This window comes from Equus quagga, chromosome 2, assembly GCF_021613505.1.
Source record: "Equus quagga isolate Etosha38 chromosome 2, UCLA_HA_Equagga_1.0, whole genome shotgun sequence".
Classification (NCBI taxonomy): Eukaryota; Metazoa; Chordata; class Mammalia; order Perissodactyla; family Equidae; genus Equus; species Equus quagga.
Genome location: NC_060268.1, coordinates 127,576,889 through 127,597,511, shown reverse-complemented (window position 1 = coordinate 127,597,511; position 20,623 = coordinate 127,576,889). Strand labels below are relative to the sequence as shown.

At 53.9% G+C, this 20,623-nt stretch overlaps 2 protein-coding genes across 2 annotated transcripts in view; one reads left to right on the top strand and one right to left on the bottom strand.

Annotated features, from left to right (window-relative positions):
• HK1 (hexokinase 1) overlaps positions 1-3,836 on the top strand; it is a 66,618-nt gene extending 62,782 nt beyond the window's left edge. Inside the window, 2 exon segments of the mRNA XM_046652671.1 lie at positions 1,135-1,368; positions 2,962-3,836. Coding sequence (XP_046508627.1) covers positions 1,135-1,368; positions 2,962-3,100 — 373 coding nt within the window. The 3' untranslated portion in view covers positions 3,101-3,836.
• A 106-nt stretch (positions 3,837-3,942) lies between these two features.
• Positions 3,943-19,508, bottom strand: TACR2 (tachykinin receptor 2). The gene is made up of 5 exons (XM_046652672.1): positions 18,697-19,508; positions 14,411-14,605; positions 10,783-10,936; positions 9,030-9,226; positions 3,943-6,065 (listed from the first exon to the last, which is right to left on the bottom strand). Exons 1-5 carry the CDS (start codon positions 19,086-19,088, stop codon positions 5,825-5,827), a joined length of 1,179 nt encoding a protein of 392 aa, XP_046508628.1. The 5' UTR covers positions 19,089-19,508; the 3' UTR covers positions 3,943-5,824.
• Between the last annotated feature and the right edge of the window lie 1,115 nt (positions 19,509-20,623).

The following is a 20,623-nucleotide window of genomic DNA, read 5'->3' as shown; positions in this document are numbered from 1 at the left end:
GAACTGCCATACTGTTTTCCACAGTGGCTGCACCATTTTACATTCCCACTAGCAGTACACAAAAGGGGTCCAGTCCACACCCTTGCCAATACTTGTTATTTTCTGTTTTTTTAATAATAGCCATCCTAATGGGGATGAAGTGGTGGGAGGTCTTTTTAAGCATAATAGCAAAGAAAGAAATCATAAAAAATTGCCAAATTTAGCTACACAGCTTCTGTAAATTTTTTAAAAATCAGTAATCAAACTTAAAAGGCAAACAGCAAACGGGGGGGCTGGCCCGGTGGCGCAGTGGTTAAGTTTGTGTGTTCCGCTTCAGCGGCCCAGGGTTTGCCAGTTCGGATCCTGGGTGTGGATCTATGCTCCACTTGTCAAGCCGTGCTGTGGCAGGCGTCCCACATATAAAATAGAGGAAGGTGGGCACAGATGTTAGCTCAGGGCTGGTCTTCCTCAGCAAAAAGAGGAAGATTGGCAGCAGATGTTAGCTCAGGGCTAATCTTCCTCAAAAAAAAAAAGAAAAAAAGCCCTTTGACCCAGAAGTGTATCCTAAGAGAAGAATCAGTTGCACACAAAGATTTATAAACAACTTCATCAGAGTGTTACTTTATAATAGCAGAAAACTGCAAACAACTTAAATTTCTCTAAACTGGCTAAGTAAACTCTGGTGCGCCCCCAGAACGGAATACTTTGGCAGCCATTTCCAATCCTGTTCTTAGGTATGGAGGTGGGAAATTGCTAAGATGTATGAAGTAGGAAAAAAGCCAGAAAGAAAACCACATATAAAGAATAAAACTGTTTTGCGTATCATAAGAACAAAGACATTGTTTAATGATATCCAGGAAAAATAAATTGGAGGGAAATATTTTAAAATGTTCATAGCATATTCCCCTGGTGTTGGGATTGTGGATAGTTTTAATTTTCCAATTTTAATTTTTCTAGATTTTCCAAATTTTCTACAATTTGACATGGAATACTTTGGGGACCGTTAAAAAAATAATGTTATTTTGAAGGGAAAAATAACCCCATGACCCTGTTTGTGGACAAGGGCAGTGCTTTGGGCCAGTCCTTTGGGGTTGGCTCCCAGGCTGTTCTCGTGGGTCCGGGTTCACCCAGCCTCCTGGCTTTTGTCCACCACAGTGACCGATTAGCACTGCTCCAGGTCCGGGCCATTCTCCAGCAGCTGGGCCTGAACAGCACCTGCGACGACAGTATCCTTGTCAAGACCGTGTGTGGGGTGGTGTCCAAGAGGGCCGCGCAGCTGTGTGGCGCGGGCATGGCTGCCGTGGTGGATAAGATCCGTGAGAACAGAGGGCTGGACCATCTCAACGTGACTGTCGGGGTGGATGGAACGCTCTACAAGCTTCATCCGCAGTGAGTGGGGCTTCCAGTTGGCATGGGCAGAGCTTCCAGGGCTGGCGAGTCCCCTTCATGGTTATGGGACATCAGGGTGTGATTCCCACCAGGAAAATTCCTCCTCAGGACTCAGCCAACCTGAAGGCTGTGTGGTCTGGGACTGGGGGTTGTCTGGGACCAGGGAATGAGCCGCTCTGAGGTTTAACTGCGAACCTTAGGGAGGCAGGAAAGTGGCTTCACTTGGCCAGCTCACACCAGCAGTGTGGTGTGTCCCTCTCCCCACTCCTCCTGGGCCCCTCTTAGGTCAGGCAGTGTCCAGCTGGAGGTAAGGATGGGCCTCCCCATCAGCCAGATTAGCTGCAGCCTGGCCAGGAGGCTGTGTTTGGTAAGTGGGGAGAGGGAGTGAAGGAAACGGGGAGGAGGACCCATTGTCTGGTTCTCCTGCTAAATCAGTCAAGAGCCTGGGAGTGAGGAGCAGTTTGGGCCCTGGGCTTTGTAGCGGGGAGCAGGTGGGGAGTGACCTTTTAGTCAAGTGTCCGACACCCCATGCTGGAGGAGGAGATGTGGCCCCATCTGCTCTTTGATCCACTGCATGTCCCAAAGCTTAGGAATAGAGTGCCCATATGATTTATTGTGTATACTGGGGTACTTTTGCCAGTACCCCAGAGTGCCACTAATAATTACACTGGGACCATCCCAGGTAAACCAGCCCATAATGTCACTTACTTAGAAACTGCCTTACCCAGCTCACTGTAGGCACTACCTGCTTACCTCCTGGCTGCGGGCTGGGATGGAACCACCTGCCTTGCTCCATCCCCACCTCTGTCTCTCCACCTTCACGGCCGTCCTCTTCATCACCTGGGGCAGCACACGGGCGTAGATTACACGTGTGGATTTAATCCTGGCACCATCATTTAGAAGCTGTGCTCAGTTGCTTAATCTCTGCCCAGTCTCATCTTCCTCACTGTGGGGCACCTAGCAGGTGTTCAGTGAAGGGCAGTCAGTGTTACTTCTAAGAGCCCCTTTGCCCTGAGCATCCTCAGCCTGGGCCTGTCTCATTTTCAGCACAAAAATGCAAGAACCTAGAATCACCTCTCTCAATTAGAGATTATCCTTCCCTAGGGGGCCTCCTGCTCTTGGCTTCAGGTGCTGGGTGCTGGGCCGTAGAAGGTGCTGGGCTGGGGGGTCTCTGATGGCTGCAGCCGGGGCTGGATGCTGTTTGTTCCCATGGAGCCTGCGGCACTGACCAAGTGCTGGGCCAGCTGGGGCCGGCCGTGGTGGTCTGTGCCCTGGCCCTAGCACTCTTGGTTTTCGGTCCCCTAGGAGCCTCGAGCTTTGAGGATGGGTGTATCTGTGTGTTACTCAGCCCTCGCCCTTATAAGCTGTACAGAGTAGCTTGTTTTGGGATTCTCAGTTGTGCCTCCCTGCTGAAAACTAACAGGATCGACTGTAAATCCACTTTCCGCCAGCCATTCTTAGGAAGCTGCAGCTGCACCTAAGCGGCCCCCTCCCGTCTTGCTTGCCCTCCTTATTGTTGGGTCCTTGAGCATCTTCAGGTGAGTCCAGTGTCTCTTCTCAGCTTCCTCTACCTGCCCTTTTTTTCTTTTTTAGCTTCTCCAGAATCATGCACCAAACCGTGAAGGAACTGTCACCACAGTGTAACGTGTCTTTCCTCCTGTCCGAAGACGGTAGTGGCAAGGGGGCCGCCCTCATCACAGCAGTGGGCGTACGGCTCCGAGAAGACAGCTAAGAGCCCTGGGCCCCCAGCCTGCTGCCCCTCCAGCACGTCTCTCTTCCAGCGGCGACCCCCTCTTCCCAGCGAGCTGTGCTGGGAGACGCTGGCGCCAGAGCCCGCCACCACTGCAGTGGGGAGGAACACAAAAGCCACCTCATGGCACATAACGTAGGGTACAAAATAGAGTGTGTGCTGTTGATAATATCTCTCACCTCTGGACCCCTCCTCACCTGCCCTGCCACTCTGCATGATTTGATTTCAACCTGGTCGTACGTTCCCCACATGTGAAGTTTAGTGGTGTCCATTTCTAATTTATGCATTCGTCCAACAGTTATTTATTGGCCCAAGATGAAAAGTCACACCATCTGACAGGCCTTAGGGGCCTCCGCAGCCTGGTGTTGGGGACGCACCCCCTGTGAAATGTATTCTCATCAGCAGACACTGCCGGGACCCCTCCCAGGGGCGCGTTAGCCGCTTCCTCCGTCCCAGCACCCACTGCTGTCCGGCGTCCCAAGCTTCCTGTTGGGATGTATCAATGCCACTGAATCGTGTGTCCGTGGAACTGGTCATAGCCACGTTGTGACAGTCTTGCATTCTGTCTGTCTTGTGGGGGAGGTGGGCAGTCCTACGGGAAGATGTTTTGTCTCATTTGGGTAAAAGGAACCAACCAACCAACAGTGCCCTCGTTGGAATTTCCCATCGCTTTTGTGAGCCATGTTGTATGACCTAGTAAACTTTGTATCAATTCAAAGACCCGAGTGATGCTTCATGGCTGGGGATGGGGGAGGACATCTGGGGATGCGGTGAAAACCAAACCCTGGGGATTTTTGTGGCCTTCTGGGTCAGAGGAGAGTTTGAAATGAAGATTGTGTCCTTCAGCCCCCAGCCTTCTTTGGGTATGAGGACTTTTCTCCTCTCCCTGCTAAGTGTCCTGGAAAAAGCCCCTCCCCCTCTCCAGCACCTGCCCTGCCGGTTCCTGCTCTAGCCCCACAGTCCTCCCCTGGGGAGAGGCTCCTGCAGCCCCCAACTCAGCACCTTTAAGAAGGTAAAGGGATGGAAGGCCTCTGTCCTCCGGCAGCCTGGCCTCCTCACTTGTAGTGGGAACAAAGAAAAACTCAACTTGGCTTCCAGGGGCTGTCTGGGTTTCATGAGAGGACAGTGCGCCACTGGCCCTCCCCTCTGCCATCCTAAGCAGATCCCTCCCTTCATCACCCTCTCTGCTAGCTCCAAGATAACAGATGAAACAGACCCCCTGCCCTAACACAGACGGAGTCTTGCAGCAGCCCAGGGCAGCAGGGTTGCTGCACTCTCGTGCTCCCCAATCTTAAATGAACCCCTATTGTAGGAAACCCTTTCATCCTCTCCCACCTCAACTTTGAGTTTGCTGTTCCCCCCATGGCCGCCATTTTGGATTCTCCCCCAGCTCCTTGGTAGGTCCCACAACAGTCCACATTCTGGTGCCCTGTGGTTGAGATGCCACATGAGTCTCCCAAGCCATGACAACAGCTCCGAGTGGCTTCCTCCAGGACTGACTGCATGCTCACTGGGTTTGGTGAGACCAGAGTCTCTTTATTTGGCACTGCTGGTGCCTATGGCACAGTGATCTTTGTGGGGAAGACAGATAACATTCAACTTGTGATGTGCATTTACATTGGTACGTGCTTCTGAGGGCACGGGTTGTAGACGGTGAGTCGCCAGGCAAGCAGAGGTGTGCCCTTGGGGTGGACTGGGCCAGGTCTGGAGCTTTCTGGGAGTTGGGACAGTTGGCGTTCTCTGCCTGTCACCTTGCTGAGAGAAGTGAGCTGTGTGGCTGACTTGCAGGGGGCATTCGTGTAAAATGACTGGTATGTAGTAATAAAAATCATGGCTGCTGTTTATTATGCACTTAACCTGTGTTTGGTCTGCTAGTTTATAGGCATGACTTCATCATCCTCACAGCATTCCTGTGGGGTAGTTTTGCCATTGGGAGAGGAGGAGACTGAGGGTCAGAGTGACTTAGTCTGAGGCAACATAGCTGAGGCTCCTTTTGACTCTTAACCATCATCTACCCTAGGCTGGATCTGAGTTCTTAGATGTTGAGGCAGAGAAGCCCTAGACTGATGGTGATGGGCTTTGCAAAATAAGAAACTTCCCCCCGCTGTCCTTGTGTCTTTAGCCTGATAATGAATCAGTGTCATGGTTGGATTTTGCCCACAGGTGTTGGGTTTCCCCAGCATTTTAAAAATGTGAGCCAAAACTGACAAGTATGGAAGTCTCACAAATTTGGATTTCTGGCTTCTCTTGAAAGATTTAGAAGACCTGGCAATAATGGGCTCCCATTACTACATGGCAACATTTGTTCAGAGCAGATCAGCTGCTGTCCCCTCTGGATGCTGATGTCCTCCAGTTTGCCACAGTCCCCACCATTCCCTATTACCCCAACTGGAAGTCAGTTTCCTTCTATCTTCACATTTGCAGTTTTTCTTTTATACTGGATCCAATTTACTCATTATGTTGTATGCCTCAGGAAGGCATTTGAGCTTGCAACTCCTGGATTAGATAAGTGTTAGCTCACACTGTCTTCTTTGACTCTTATGGATCCCCTGAAGTACTGTCTGAGAGGGAGGCTGGGTCCTCTTCGAGTCAGCATCCACTGTGGAGTTCCTGGCCATTCTTGTTTTTCCATTGATGTGCTGAAGGCTGAGGCATGAGCCAAACTTTCAGACCTGGTCCTCTCAACTGGCTACTTCTCAAAGAGTGCTAAGCCTCGCCCTGCAGCCAGGCATAAGGCTTCAGGTTTCGGAGGCTGCCCTTCTTGGGGACCCCAGCCTGCCTGTTGGCAGCCTCAGCCACATCGCTGGCCATGAACAGAGTCTCTTTAGTGTGACACCTTTTGACCCTCATGGAGAGGGATGGAGTGTGAGTCAGTTCAATCTTATCCTCCTTGGTTGGCGTGACCCATGGGCAGCAACGGAAAGCAAGCCGGAATCCAGAGCGAAACCTGGGGGATGGAGGGCCACCTTGAGTAAGGGGGTGAGTGGGACAGTTACAAGAGCTGTTATGTGTCTCCCCCACCACCAGGAGCCGCTCTCGTCTCCAGAGGAAAATCGCTGCCTCACTCCTAAGAGCCCACCATCGCTCAGGGTCTCTGGAGAGACACATTCCTTAGTGGATGTGATTTTTGGAAACAGCCAGAAGTAATCTGGAACTAAGCCTATTGGCTGAAGTGGGTGATTAAGCTGAATTAGACCATTTGTTATTACAGACAGACAAACCACGTACAACTAAGGAGAAACAACAGATTTTCTTGTTTGACTTGTTAACTGGCTTCTAAAGGAGTGTTCAAAGAGGAGTCTTAAGAAATTGGGGCTTTGGCAATGTTGGGTGGAATAAGGATGCTCCCCCAAGGGGCCTGCCTTGAAGGAAAATATACATGGGGAACTTGTGAGTTTTGGTGCATCTGCTTAGAAGATAAACAGCTCTCCCCATGGCAGCACTGAGGGTCCACATGTAAATTAGAGATAAGAGCAAACAGACAGCGAGTGCAGGGAAGGGGCTGGCAGAAGAGAACACTGGCCTGTCAGAGGGGAGCAGAAATAAATGAGACCCTTTGTGACAGTAGAGAGAGGCAGAGAACTGTATGCTCTGTTCCCAGGAGACGTAGGGTTCCATGTTCCAGAAGAGCAGGCCTGACTTTGGTTCCTTCCCTTGTAGCTTGATAAGATTCCACTGTGTGACCCAAAATGCCTTTATTATGGGAACTTAATGACCTCTGTACCTTCCACCCACACTCAGCATGTCCCAGCCCCAGCTCCTCCTCATCCTCCCACCTCCTTCCTGTCGTCCCCATCTCAGTTTCCAACAACTGACAACTTCCAGTTGTTCAGGCCAAGAACCTAGGAGTCGTCCTTGACTCTCGCATGCCACCTCCACTCCATCAAATTCTGTTGGCCCTACCTTAGCAATATCTCGACTCTGACCACTTTTTGCCCCAGTGTAAACCCAGCATCTCTTGTCTGGATCACTGCAGTAGCCTAACCATCTCCCTGCTTCTCCCCTTGCCCCTCTGTGGTCCAGTTCAATACAGCAGCCGGAATGATTCTTTCAAAAGGGAAGTCAGAGTATGTGTCTCCCCTGCTCAGAGCCCTACAAGGCTCCTCATGCCTGAGCACTGGTCCAAGTCCTCACCTTGACCACAGGGCCCTTGCCTCGGCTGTTCCTTCTGCCTGGAATTCTTCCTTAGCTGCAGGGCCCACTCAGTCCTCAAGTCTTTGCTCAAAAGACTCCTCAATAAGGCCTACCCTGACCATCCTGTAATATTGCAGCCCCCGTGCCCACTGCTTCCCCCAGCTCCCCCGTCCTCAGCTTCAGTTCTAGTTTTTCTTTTTTCCATAGGACTTATCATCTAATACACTGTGTGGTTCACTTGCTCATTATCTTCGCTTATTGTCTGCCTTTGCCCACGAGACTGTCAGCTCCCTGAGGAAAGGGATCATTGTTCTTCACCAGTTCGTGCCCCATGCCTGGAACAGTGCCGGGCACACACAGCCCGTGGTGAGCATTTTCTGAATGAAGAGTCCTCCAGAAGCACCGGCCCTCCTTTGGAGCTAGTGTCATCAAAGACTGAATGGCTCAGAAGTTCTTTCAGGACCGTGTAGAGCCCTGGGGTGTGGTTCAGACGCCCGGAGACGGTGTCGGGCAGCATGAGAGTGACCAAGGCACAGACACGGAGGGCTGGGCCCCTCCCTCATGTGACAGTCCCTGTCTCCAAGCTCTCACTCCTACAAGCTGCATGCGAGAGACGTGTGTGATGTGGGGACAAGATTACAGGCTTGGAGCCGCCTGGAACCCTGGCTCCACTGCTTGCTGTCTGAGTTTAGGAGAATCTTCCTTTCTGGGGCTCACTTTCCTCATCTGTAAAATGGGGACAACACCTCCCTCCCTCATATTATCTGCTTACCTCTCAGGGGACAATGGAGGGTTCTGGCACCCATTAAACACTCAGAATCATAGTTCTCTCACTTCCTTCAGGCCTGCCCCAGGTGGGTGGGATGTCTGAGCACCAAAGACCCTGCAGGCATGAGTGGCCTGGGCACGTGGGCAGGGAGGTGATAAACGCATGAACAAAGAGACCCAGGGCCAACCTCACCCCCACCACTGTCTTGCTGAGGCCAGGACTCAGGGTCCAGCTCTCATCTCCTCTGACCTGGCCCCACCGTCAGGGTTTTCTGAGGCTGAACGGCCTGCTCTGCAAGCAGGACTCCTGAGTGCTGGGGTTCCCGCCTGGCCCACCACCTCGCACCTCTCCAAGTGCCCAGAGCAAATGGCAGCCCCTCTCTGGGACCCCACTTCCCCAGACGTCCGAGGGCTGGGAGAACCAAACGGTGTCTGAGGGAGCAGTGAGGTCTCGGCTCCTTCCTCCCTGGCTGTCTCTGCCAAGGTCACTTCCCAGCTGCCCTGACTGCCCCTCAAGGGCAGGAAATGCTCTGTGATCTTCCCAGGCAGCAGCCTGCCTCCCTCCAGTCTTGGCCCCGGCCTCCGACTGGGTGCTCCATGCTGCTCACCTCGCCCGAGGAAAGGCCTCGGTTCTTCCTCATTGCAGGCAGCTCTTAAAAACGTCAGGACAGAGTAAGGCCCTCCCTCCCTACCTAGCTCCTTCCTTCCTTCCTCTGTGTCCTTCTGCCTCTCCCCCTCCCTCCCATTCTCTCTCCTCCTTCTCCCAGATGTAGCCCCCAGAAGAGAGAGCAGGAGCAGACAGACGATGAGAGCTCTGGCCTGGGCAACGGGCCAAGGCTTGGAGGAGGGAAGGCTCAAGTGAGGCCCAAGGCAGAGGGAGGAGCATGCTGTGGGCTCACTGTGAGATGCCAATCCCATGTCGGGGTGGGGGGCACAGGCGCACAGGCTCAAGCTGTTTAGGGGAGCCCAGAAGGGGCTGTGGGAGGGGAGGGGTCGGGGGAGGGCTCACCTGCGGTTAAGGCAGCAATAGATGATGGGGTTGTACATGGTGGAGCTCATGGCCAGCCAGAAGAGCGCCAGGTAGACCTGCTGGATGAACTTGTGGTAGTAGATGTCCTCCTGGAAGCTGCCCAGGATGAAGTAGAGGTGGTAGGGCAGCCAGCAGACGGCAAACGTCACCACCACCACCACCATGGTCTTCACGAACTGGTCCGGGAGAGGCTCAGGTCACTCCTCAGTCTGGAAGCCCCAAGCCCCCATCCTCCTGATGGCAGGGGCGGGGCGCCCTCCACGCCAGCCCTCTACAAGCAAGTCTGTCTACCTCTATGGCCTCAGTCCCCTGGAGCATCTGCTGCCCAGACACTCCTGGCCCCTCCACTTTGGGCCTTTAGGTCAGTCTGGTCCCTCTGTCCCTTCACCCCTCAACGCCCAGCTCAGCAGCCGCCTGTTCTAAAAGGCATCCCAGATCCCTCCCTCAGAGCAGCGCCCCTCCTGGAGAGTGGATGAGCTGGTGCTCTTAACCCTATCCTTAGGGGTGCCCCTATGCCGGCTACGGGGTCCCAGGTCCCCTCTCCCTCGAATCTGTGCCTGCCACAGCCCTTCTATCCCTAGATAGTGAGGCTCCAACTGGGGACCCCACCAGCCCAGGGGCCAGCTCCCTGACCTTTCCCCCATCATGGCCTGGTCTCTGCAGGTGCCCTCAAGCACAGCCAGTACCCTATGAGGGATGGAAGGGCAAGCAGGCGTGGCAAATGGAGGTCAGCTCCCCATGAGGAGGGGCAGCAGATGGCGTCCCATGTCCAGCTACGACTCCCTGAACTGCCCTGTGCAAGACGCCTAACAGCTGATGAGAAGCCGAGTCAGAGTCTCAGACCTGATCCATGATGTGATGGGCCCACTGCCTCCCGGGTAGGGGGTGTAGCAAAGATCAGCCTTAGTGTGGAGAGAACGGAGGTGGTCTGGAGCGAAGAGTCCTGTATCAGGACCCTCAGGAGCCCCGAATGGCAGACAGGAGGGGGACACTGGCACTTCGGTTAGAAATTGGGGACAGACTTGATGTAGCTGGACTACAGGCTAGTCTCCATGATCTCTGAGGTCTGCAGTTCCAGCATTTAAGAATTCTCCTGGGCCAGCCCCAGTGGCCTAGTGGTTAAGCTGCATGAACTTCCCTTTGGCCCGGGTTCGGTTCTGGCCCGGACCTACAGCACTGGTCTGTCAGTGACCATGCTGTGGCTGCAGCTCATTACAAAAAGAGAAAGACTGGCAACAGACATTAGCTGAGTGAATCTTCCCCAGCAAAAAAAAAAAAAAAAAAAAAAAAAAGAAAAAAAAAAACCCAAGAATTCTCCTGTGATTCTATCTAGGAGCCGGGGAGTCTCGTGTGGTTCTGTGAGGCTTCTTAAATTCAACATTCTGATTACTCAAAAAGTCTGATTTTAGATTCTATTACTCTAAGGTTCTTGAAGGCATCTGAAATTCTGTGGGGGTTTCTGATTCCCTGATTCCCCTAACATTCTGAAAGGGTGCTTTAACTCTGTATTATGCCAAAGACTAAAGTCCGCCTGCCCGTAAGACCCAATTCGAGCTCTGGCCAGGTACTTGAGACAGGAGCAAGTTACGGGCGGGCGGGCGAGCGGAAGCTGTCTTCCGCGACCTCCCCTCGACCGCGGCCCGTGAGCCCGGAAGGGCGGCTACTGAGGTGGGGCCAGGTCTCCGGCCCCGCCCCCACCCCGGCCAGGCCCGGCCCCGCCCCCGGCGCCCACCTTCTTCTTGGCCCGCAGGTGGCGCCGGTTGGCGCAGTGCGCCGGGTGCCCGGGGACCGCGCGTCTCCAGAGCGTGAGCCCGATGATGCTGTAGGCGATGAACATCACCACCAGAGGCAGGAAGTAGACAAGGGCGATGACCACGAGGTGGTACCTGGAGGGAAAGCCAAGGGCGACTCTGGCATCGACCAGCGCTCAGTGCCCCGGACCCCGCGGGCGATCCTGAGCCACCTCCCAAGGCCTTGGTTTGATCTAAAGGAAGAAATGATAAAGGCAACATTGGCCAGCATATGTGCCCAAAGAGGGCTTCCCTTGCCACAAAAGGGACACCAGCATTAGCGCTGCATCCTTCCAAGTGATAAAGTACCAAAAAAGGAAATAAATAGGGATGAAAAAGTTAACCAAGTAATACATTTGTTTAAAATTTAAAATGTTATTAAGCATAAAGGAGGAAATAAAATTACTTATCCCACCCCTACCACTATTAACAATTTGAAATATTTTCTTCCAGAATCATATGTGTGTATATCTAAGTACATATGTATTAGATAGATGGTATATAATCGATTTCTGCATCTGTCTGCATAGACAGATCTCCTGGAGTTGATATGGTTCCATCCTACACCAACATCCCTATCCCAGAATGGAGCAGTGGAAACGCACCACACTGTACATGCTATTGAGTCATCTCTTCCTGCCCATCAGCCTTTGGTTGGGAACGGCTCATGTCTGCAGACCCTCTTTCACACCAGCTTTGAGCAAGGGGCCCAGAACCCCACTGCTGGCTACTCATCCTGGCCCTGTGGAGGATGCCCCAGGATGTATTCACGCTGTTTCATTTCCTTTTTGAAAGATGGTGTAAAGGAGATGGGTGCTGCCCATTCTGGTTTCTGACTGATGCTGCAGCTGCTTTCCGACAAGGTCCAGGTGGGAGCATCCTGTGAATGGGCCTGAGACCCCTGGCCCTGTCATGTGACCATTTTCTAGAAAGGCTGAGGTGTTCCCAAACCTCCCACCCCCACCCACCATGTGCCAGTCTTGCTGGGCCCCTTTCAAGAGGCTCTGCCACCCAAGGGAGTGGAACAGGTGGCTCCAGCAAATGTCTTCCCTAAAGCCTGGGTTTAGAATTCTGCTTGCTTGCTCTTTTGGCAAGCATGCTAATCACAAAAGGTTTGGGGGCTCCTAGATGCCCTGCTCCTCATCTGGTCCCACTGTGGAGGTCCCACTCCTAACCAGGGGCAGGAGCAGCAGCCAGGCCCCTGTCGCCTTCCCTTTATTGTGAGGTCACACAGTGTCTGAGATAGATAGACCTTGAGGATCAGCAGGGCCACCTGCCCCAGTGTCCAAAGGGGGAAACTGAGGCTCCAAGAAGCACAGGAAGTCCATGTTATATGAACCAGCACTACAGTCTTAATGCCCACACGATTTCCTTTCACTGAGGGTCAGTCAGCCCTAGGGAGTCAGAAGAACTGGGTTCTTGTCCAGCCTCTAATTTAAAGAGTGACCTTGGGCAAGTCAGAATCTCTCCCCCAGTCTCAGTTTCCCCATTTGTGAAACGAGGCGGTGATCTCTGAGATCCTTCTCCAGTATGAGTGACATCTCTCCATTGCACCATTCTTTCTGTGGAATACGGTGCAGGATAGGAATTCACTCTGGGCTAGGTTCCCACGCAGAAGGGAGGCGCCTTGGGGGCCATTTTCTAGGGGCTGCCAAAATCAGGGATGCCTCCTCTCAGCCTGGACTGTCTTTTCTGTATTTGGATTTTGGCAGTGCCTGTGCATTTTCCCAGAAAGGGCATCTGTAACTTCATCAGGTTCCTACACACACAGGATGTGAGCCTGTGCTCATGGAGCCCCCAGTCTAAACCTCAGAAGCTCCCCCACTCAAGAACAAGCCATACCTTCTCACACACGAAACCAGACTTTCCCCAGATCCTCTCAGAATTCTAGGTAACTCCAAAGTATAGCCTTCCTACCCCACCTCTGCCCTCCTGTGTGTCCTTGTTGCCTGAATCAGGATTGGAACTCACCATCCCCCCCAGAGAGCTGGTGCTCAGATCCTTCAGTTCTTACTGGTCGTGTCCCGTCCCCGCCCTCCCCCCTCCCCCTCCCCCTCCAACTCCCAGGGAGAAAAGGCTTGTATTAAGTTGGAGAAACACTGCCTCTCAGTGGCCAGTGATGAAATATTCTGCTCTCCACCCTCCCTAAGCCAGAATAGGCGGCGCTTCCGTATATGGACGCCACCCATGGAGCGGTGAGTCCTTCTGAGAAAGCAGGGCGAAGGATGGGGGCAGAGACCTCGGGCAAGGCCTGCCCTCGAAGCTTCGCAGAGGAACGGTGCCTTCCCTGGCACTGAAGACCACAGCGCCGCCCTCTTCTGGCCGGCGCTCGGGACAGATGGAGACCAAATAGGGGTGGATGTTGGGGGAGGGGTGTCAAAGGAGGCTGGAGTGGGGGCTGTGTTGCATGGTGAACCGGCAGCCCTCGGCTCAGAGCATGCACATGCTCATGCTTGGGGCAGCTGGGCCTTTGTGGGACTAAATCTGCCACCTCCAGTTTTGGTTTCGTTTGTTCCCTAAACTTCTGCATACCGGGTACCACTTCTGTGCCAGGCACAGTGCTAAGGGTGTCACATACATTTTCTCTTGTGTGCTCACAACAACCCTCGAGCAAGGTTCTCTTACTAACCCCATTTGAAAGAGAAGAAACCGAAGGATCAGAGAGGTTAAGTGACTTCAAAGGGTCCTCCAGCCAGCAGGGGACAGAGCAGGACTCCGAACCTCCAAAACCTCAACCAATTCTTTATCCTCTACTAACGAACGGTGCCGTGCTTAAGGATCACGAAGCCACGGTGTGAGAGCTGGGCAAACTGAAGCCCAGAAAGGGAAAGCACTCACCCAGGGTCACACAGCGGCTGGACCGTGCCTGAATTCTTCTACATCTTCTCCCTGCCCCCAGCCCAAGGTGGGCACCAGGCAGCCTCCTGAAAACACCCCAGGCTCTGTCCACTGCCGCTTCTTTCTGCCTCAGTACCCTGACCCTCCGTGGCCTCAGCATTTACAACGCCCTCCCCCAAGCACGCACACACACACACACACACACACACACACACGGATACGAGTGGGGGCAGCATGCCTGCGCAGGCAGCGTCACCCGCCCGTGTGCACACATACCTGTCCTCATTTAAGGACACATGTATCCTCATTTAAGTAGCAGAGTGGTGAGGAGACTGGGCTCGGAAGCAGGACTGCCTGGGTTTAAATCCTCACTTCACCACTTACCAGCTGTGTGGTCTTGGGCACATGACAATTTTTTAGTGCCTCAGTTTCCTCATCCGAAAAATGAGAAGAATAATACATACCCCATATTATTAGGAGAATTAAATGGGTTCATATACGTAAAGTGCTTAGAACAAGCCTAACACTTAGTAAGTGCTGTTACTTTTAGTATATACATGAGCTCACATAACCCCCATACACTCACAGAAACATGCGCACACCCACTGCACATGTACATGCATGCGTGTGCGTGCATCTTCACACAAGCACACACGTTCTCCGGTGTATGCGCATGCACACACACACACACACACACGCACCATGCTCCCCCACCCCCCAGGCAGGCCTTACAAAAGGAGCATCTTGCCGCCACTGTCTTCAGGCCAGGCCACCACGCACTTGGTGGCGCCCTGGTCCATGGTGATGGTGGAGTAGAAGCATTGGGGGAAGGCGAGGGCCAGGGCCACCAGCCAGATGCCAGCAATAACCACTCTGGTGCCGAGGGCTGAGAGCCGTGGCTGGAAGGGGTGGACGATGGCCATGTACCTGTGAGCAGAGGGCAGTGTGAGTGCTGGGTCCCCTCCTGTGGGACCAGCTCCCCACCCCCTCCCCCACCCCAGGCCCACACCTTCTAGCCCCATTCCCCACACTGTTGCTGGTGACCTGAGGAAAGCCAGTTGGGCTGGTGACTCTCCCACAGCCACAAGGCACGCTTATCCCCTAAACCCCAGCCCAGACCCCACCGCACCGCCTCCCTCTGAGCGTGGATGTGCTGGCAGGTGGCACAAGAGAGCAGTGTGGCCACACCGGAAGTCCATCTCCTGGTATTTGCCTGATGCTCAGCCCTGCCGAGCCCTCAGCCCCAGGCCGGTCCCTCTTATGTTCAGAAAGCTTAGCAGAGCCTGACTGTCTCCCAGATGAAGCCCAGGGCCGTGCTGCCCACCAACTTTCTGCAGTGGTGCTAATGCTCTCTACACACAGGCACTGCCCTGTTCGGTTGCCACCAACCACATGTGGCTGTGCGCACTGGAAGCATGGTCAATGTGACTGAGGAATTGAATTTTCAGTTTTAGTTAATTTAAACACAAATAGGCACATATGGCTGTGGTTACAGTATTAGACAGTGGAGGCCCTTCCACGCGGCGTTCGAGGCCCTCTGCAACTGGCCAGCGCACTTTCCAGCTCTGTGTCACTGCTTCCCACACCTTCCCCGGCTCAGGCTGGTCATGGAACAGCCCTGCTCCTGACCCTCTGTAGGGTGTTTCCTCCCCTCAGCCTGGAATTCCTCTTTCCTCTCTGGACTCATTAACGTCCAGGTGGAAGGCCACTCCTCGGGGAAGTCAGCCAGGAGCAGGCTGGTTCCTCAGCTCCTGCCTCTCTCTGGGGGAACCTGCGGGATCTGAGCTGCCATTTGGCACGTCTGCGAGTTACTGCAGGCAGGGTCGTTATCCCGTTTTCCACAGCAGGAGACCGAGGCTTAGAGAAGTGGAGGAAACAGCTTGGAAGAGGCGATGCTGGCTTTGAACCCAGGTGGCCTAGTTCCTCTGCTCCCAGGACCCCAAAAGCCACCGGTGGGGCTGAGGCCTCGTGGGTCTAGAGCCCCAACTGAGGAGGGGAGAGCGGCGGGCAGTGCCTGCTTCCCCAGGGTCAGAGGGTCCTAAGGGCCCCACCTCTGCCCCCTACTGCCTCCGCTGTGCTGTGTGACCTGGGGCTTGGTGTCCTCCTCTGAAGAAGGAGGGTGGGTGTCATGGACCTATTGTCCATCCAGTGAAGCCCAGAGGACCCCTCCTCAGAAGAACGTTTTTATAGGAATAAATTATAATACGCAGGATTACAAACACCATTAGTTATACTGAAATACAGTTATGCAACTATAAAATAAACTTGGGACACAGTAATACCCGTGCCACTTTGTCAACCCACTGAACAAGGAGACCCAGCGGCAGGTCTGGACACTGCGGTCGTTTTGAAGCAGTGATGGGTGTGGGCGATTCTGAGGCTCCTGCACAGCAGGAGTGTCTCATTTCTCTTGGTGACATAGTCCCAGGCACTCCTGTTGTGCCAGCAAACCAGGGTGTGCTGCCTACACTTGTCATTGTGATTTTCCCCCCACACAAGTCCATGCCCCCTCAGATTGCTGCCCACAGTCTGTGGTCGCAGGCTCTGTGACTGTTGGCCCCCTCGCTCCTCACACTGCCACGCTGACCTTCTCCCATCACTGTGGCCCCACCCTGGTCCAGCTCTGCCGCTCAGTGGTCTGGACCGGGGCCAAGTCCTCAGCAGGACAAGAGGAATGGGCCGTCTCTTCCAGGTCCTTGAGCAGCCCCGCGCCCCCTCAGCTGATGAGGTGGCCAGAGGGTCCCTTGGGGTGCCAGGTCCCTTGCTGTCCCGGGAGTGGGGCGAGAAAGAGGCTTTCTTCTCATCCTACCAGCGGAGGGGCAGGCCTGGGGCTTTGGGCTCAGACTGGATTTGAATCCTGTCTCCACTGCTTTCCAGCAGTAGGGTCTTGAGCAAACAACCTAAACTCTTTGGGGCTCCGTTTCCTCCTCTGTGAGATGGGATGATGTAATTTGTGCCACTAGGGTTGTGGTGCAAAGCAAATGAGATGCTCCAGAGGCGCCTGCAGGCAGCAGGGGCTTGGGGCTCAGAGTGTGATTATTCCTATTCATTTAGTCCCTTTAAATTTACCAGAAATGGCTTTGGTCCTAGATGACCCCTGGACCTTCCTCCTGGGGTTAACCTGAACCTTGGGACAAGGCCAGGACAGAAGGATGTGGCCTCAAGTTTTGTTTAGCTCTCGCCCTGGGCAGGAAGTCCCCATCCTGGGGTCTTGGGCGTTAAGTGAGCCTGGCTCTGGCCACGAGCATCTCCACCCTGTCCAGGTGAGGCCGCCCTCCTTGCCACCCCTCACACACTCTAGCCGTGCTCCCGCTGTGGGCTGCGGCTACCTGGAACGTTCCTTCCCCGGAGCCCACAGGGCTTGTTCTCTCTCTCCTTCCTGTCTTTGCCAGTCCCGACACCCTATCTGACACTACAAGCTGCCCCCACCTCAACACACACCCTAGCACCTCGGAACCCTCTCCCCTCCCTAACGTTTTTCCATAGCACTCATGACCTCAAAATACAATATATAATTTATTTATTCTTGTGATCATTATTTAAATTCTCACCAGGGCAGGCATCTTTATCTGTTTTTTCCTCCAATGCCCAGAACAGTATCCGTATGTAGTAGACGTTGAACATAAGAAGGAAGGAGGAAATGAAGAAATGAATGCACGAGTCTCCAGTGTTACCGCCCTGACCTGAGCCACCGTCCTCCCTCTCACGGATTACTATTCAGCAGCTGCCGGCCTCCACTCCTGGCCCCCACGGCCCTCTACAGTCCATCCTCTCCCACCCACTCCCTTAAAATGGAAGTTCCATGAGGCCATGATTTCAGGACTACTTGTTCCACTGGTGTGTATTCCCCAGTGCCTGGAACTGTGGCAGAAACAGAGGAAGCACTCAAATATTTGTCGAGTGAATGAAAGGAAAACCTTAGTGGGACTTTCAGAAGTGTCCAGGGAGTATGAAGTTTCTTTGGTGGGAGTGGGGCTTGTGTTCGGATGAAGGAGACGCTCCTGTGCCGACAGCCAAGAGGTCTGAGTTCCGGGCACCGGGCCCTGCCCGTGACTTGCCAGCTGACCTCGGGCCACCCTGCCCATCTCTAGCCTCAGTTTCCCTGAGTACAAAACTAGAAGGTTGGTCCAGATGAATGGTTTTCAACTTTTCTTTTCATTTTTAATTAGTAAAAATAAATTTCTCAAATGAAATCTTCTGGGAAACTGCATAGTCAAACAGTCAGGAATAGAGGAGTGAGCTGCGGCAGGGGAGAGGCTGGCTGGGGCAGTTAGGTTGGGATAGAGACTATGGGGGGACAGTGGGGGACCTCGCCCCATCAAACCATCCTGACAAGAAGTCTGTGTCTCCAAGGGCCCCCGGGCCCTGCCTCACCTCCCACACGTACCTGGTGTCTTCCCTCTTTTTGTTTGCTGTCTATCTTAGCTACACTCCTCCCCAACACACAGTCCCCTTCCACATCCAAACCGGGCCCTGCCTGCCCCAACCAGCTTTAAAAGGACTCCAGATCTACCCAGCGATCACTCCTCCACCCCTCCCTGGCCCCCCTCAACAAAGGATCACAGTCTACAGCCCCTGAGAGCAGCACTGGGAACATAATTGGCCCTGTTGTAATTATATGGTGACTGCATGCAATATTAAATTTTCCCCTTGTATAACTTACTAGGAATCGGAAAACAATATAAGCTACTTTTTACAGTGAAAGAAAGACACCACAACAAAGATCAACTCTAGAGAAGAACATTCCAGAAGGCCCCTAAAACCCTGCTGCTTCTCCCCTACAGCCTTGAACAACCGTCTAGTGCAGAGTGCCTCCTTGTGTCTAACCTTAACCTGCCTGCTTCAGTTCCGCAGCCCCCCGTGTTCCAGATGTGTAGTTTTGGATCACCATCTGGTGGGGAGGCAGTTCCCTGGATTTTACCCTAAACTTGCTGTGTGACTGTGGGCAAGTCACCAGCCCTGTCTGAGCCCCAGCAAAGTGAGAAGGCTCCCCCAGCTTCCCTGTTACCCCTGCTTACCTGTCGGCAGCGATGGCAGTCATGGAGTAGATGCTGACAAACATGGCTGTGATGGGGAAGAGGTTCTGGAAGTAGCAGAAGGCACGGCCGAAGTACCAGACGTTGTGGCTGGCATAGACGAAGTTGAAGGCGGCGTTGAAGGCGGCCATGCAGAGGTCGGCCAGGGCCAGGTTGACGATGAAGTAGTTGGTGACCATTCGCATCCTCCGATGAGCCAGGATGATCCAGATGACCGTAGCATTGCCTGTCACAGCCACCAGCACCAGGGCCAGGTAAGCTGTGGCCCACAGTGCCAGCTGCCAGCCGGGCATGGAGAAGGTCGTGATGCCTGTGGTGTTGCTCTCAAGGCCAATCGAGATGTTGGCATCAGTCGCAATGGCACAGGCCCCCATGTCTGCCTCTGGGTCTGAGACAAGGGGCCCGGCTCCTCGGCTCCTCCTGGGCCCTGGTGCCCCGCCCAGATATGCTGTAGAAGAGAGATACTCTTTGGTGCCTGAGTGGTGGGAGAAAGAGACGGGGCAGAGCCAGGCACGTCAGGGGTGCTGGGGTCCCTCCCGGGTCTCCGGCAAAGATGAGTCAGGCTGAGCAGAGAGCCAAGTCCAGAGCCATTGACATTTCAGAGTCCCATGTCCCCACAGACTTCTCCAGTGTCAAGTGGAAATCCAGAATCCAAGACATAGTTTCAGCGCAGGAAATGTCGTTGTAAATCGTGAGTTGACCCCTTCACTGCAGAAATGGGAAAACAGATTCCAAGAGGGGACCAGCCCAGGTCCCTCAGTAAGGTGGTGGCCAGTCAGGACTCAGACCCAGGTCGTTCCTATCACTCTTTAGGACATATTCTGGATCAGACGAGCGCACAGCAGCGGTCTCAGGATCCGCAGGTCCTCTGCACAGCAGCCTGTCTCCCCCGCCTTGGGGCGCAGGACGGTTGCCAGCCCTGGAGGCGCTGCCTTTCTGGCTGCTCTCCTCCAGTGTGGGGCGGGCAGAGGTGCTGCCTGCCCATGAGGTGGGGCCTTGGTTCCTGCCCTTCCTCCCACCCCCTGCTTGGATGGCCCAGCCTTGTCTCTTGAGGAAAGATTTAGAACTAGCTGTTGAGGCAGGAGAGACCCAGGGAACAAGGGAGCAGCCAGGGTGGGCTGGCACAGAGGGCACAGTCCTGCACTGGGGGGTGTTTACGTTTGGCCCGGGCTGGGAGCTACAGCTACAGAGCGATTAGGAACACTCACTTGCGGGCCAGACTGGGTTTGAGTCGGCCTCAGTGACTCCAGGCCAATTCTCTTAAACTTTCCGAGCTTCAGCTTCCCCACCTGAAAAATATAGGGACGATAAACTACACATCTCACGGTATATCTTGAGTTTAAATGAGATAATGTATGTAAAGTCTATTTAGCACAGGGAGGGGCACATAAAAAGCATGACAGGTAGTTGTAGCCCCACGGGAGGCCCCCAGGCGGCTCAGGGCTCTGCAGCAGGGAGAAGAAAGAACTCAAAGCGTTTCTAGCAAGTTCTCAGGTGATACTGATACTGCTGGTCCAGGGACCTCACTTTGAGAACCATTGTCTTGGGATAAAGACAGTGCTCGCTGCCTCTCCCGTGAGCCCCAGAAAGCCCTGAGGGGCTGCGCACAGGAATCTGCTCTTGGTCATTGACTGTACATGTGTGCTGGGCACCACCTGAAGCTGTGACTGTGTGTGTGTGTGGCAGATGTAAGCGCACACACACTGCACACCTGTGCATACCTGTGAGTGTGTGGACCCTCCGGGTGGGGCAGGCTCAGAAGGGCAGGCGGTGTCCCTCATTAAAGTGGAGGAGGGCTCGCACCCACCAGCATTGGTGGCCCTGCTGCGCTGCTGTGCAAATGTGTGTTTGGTCTCCTGGGAATCCACGCTGCTCCCTGGGCCCCTACCCTGCTGTGCGTGTGTGTCCT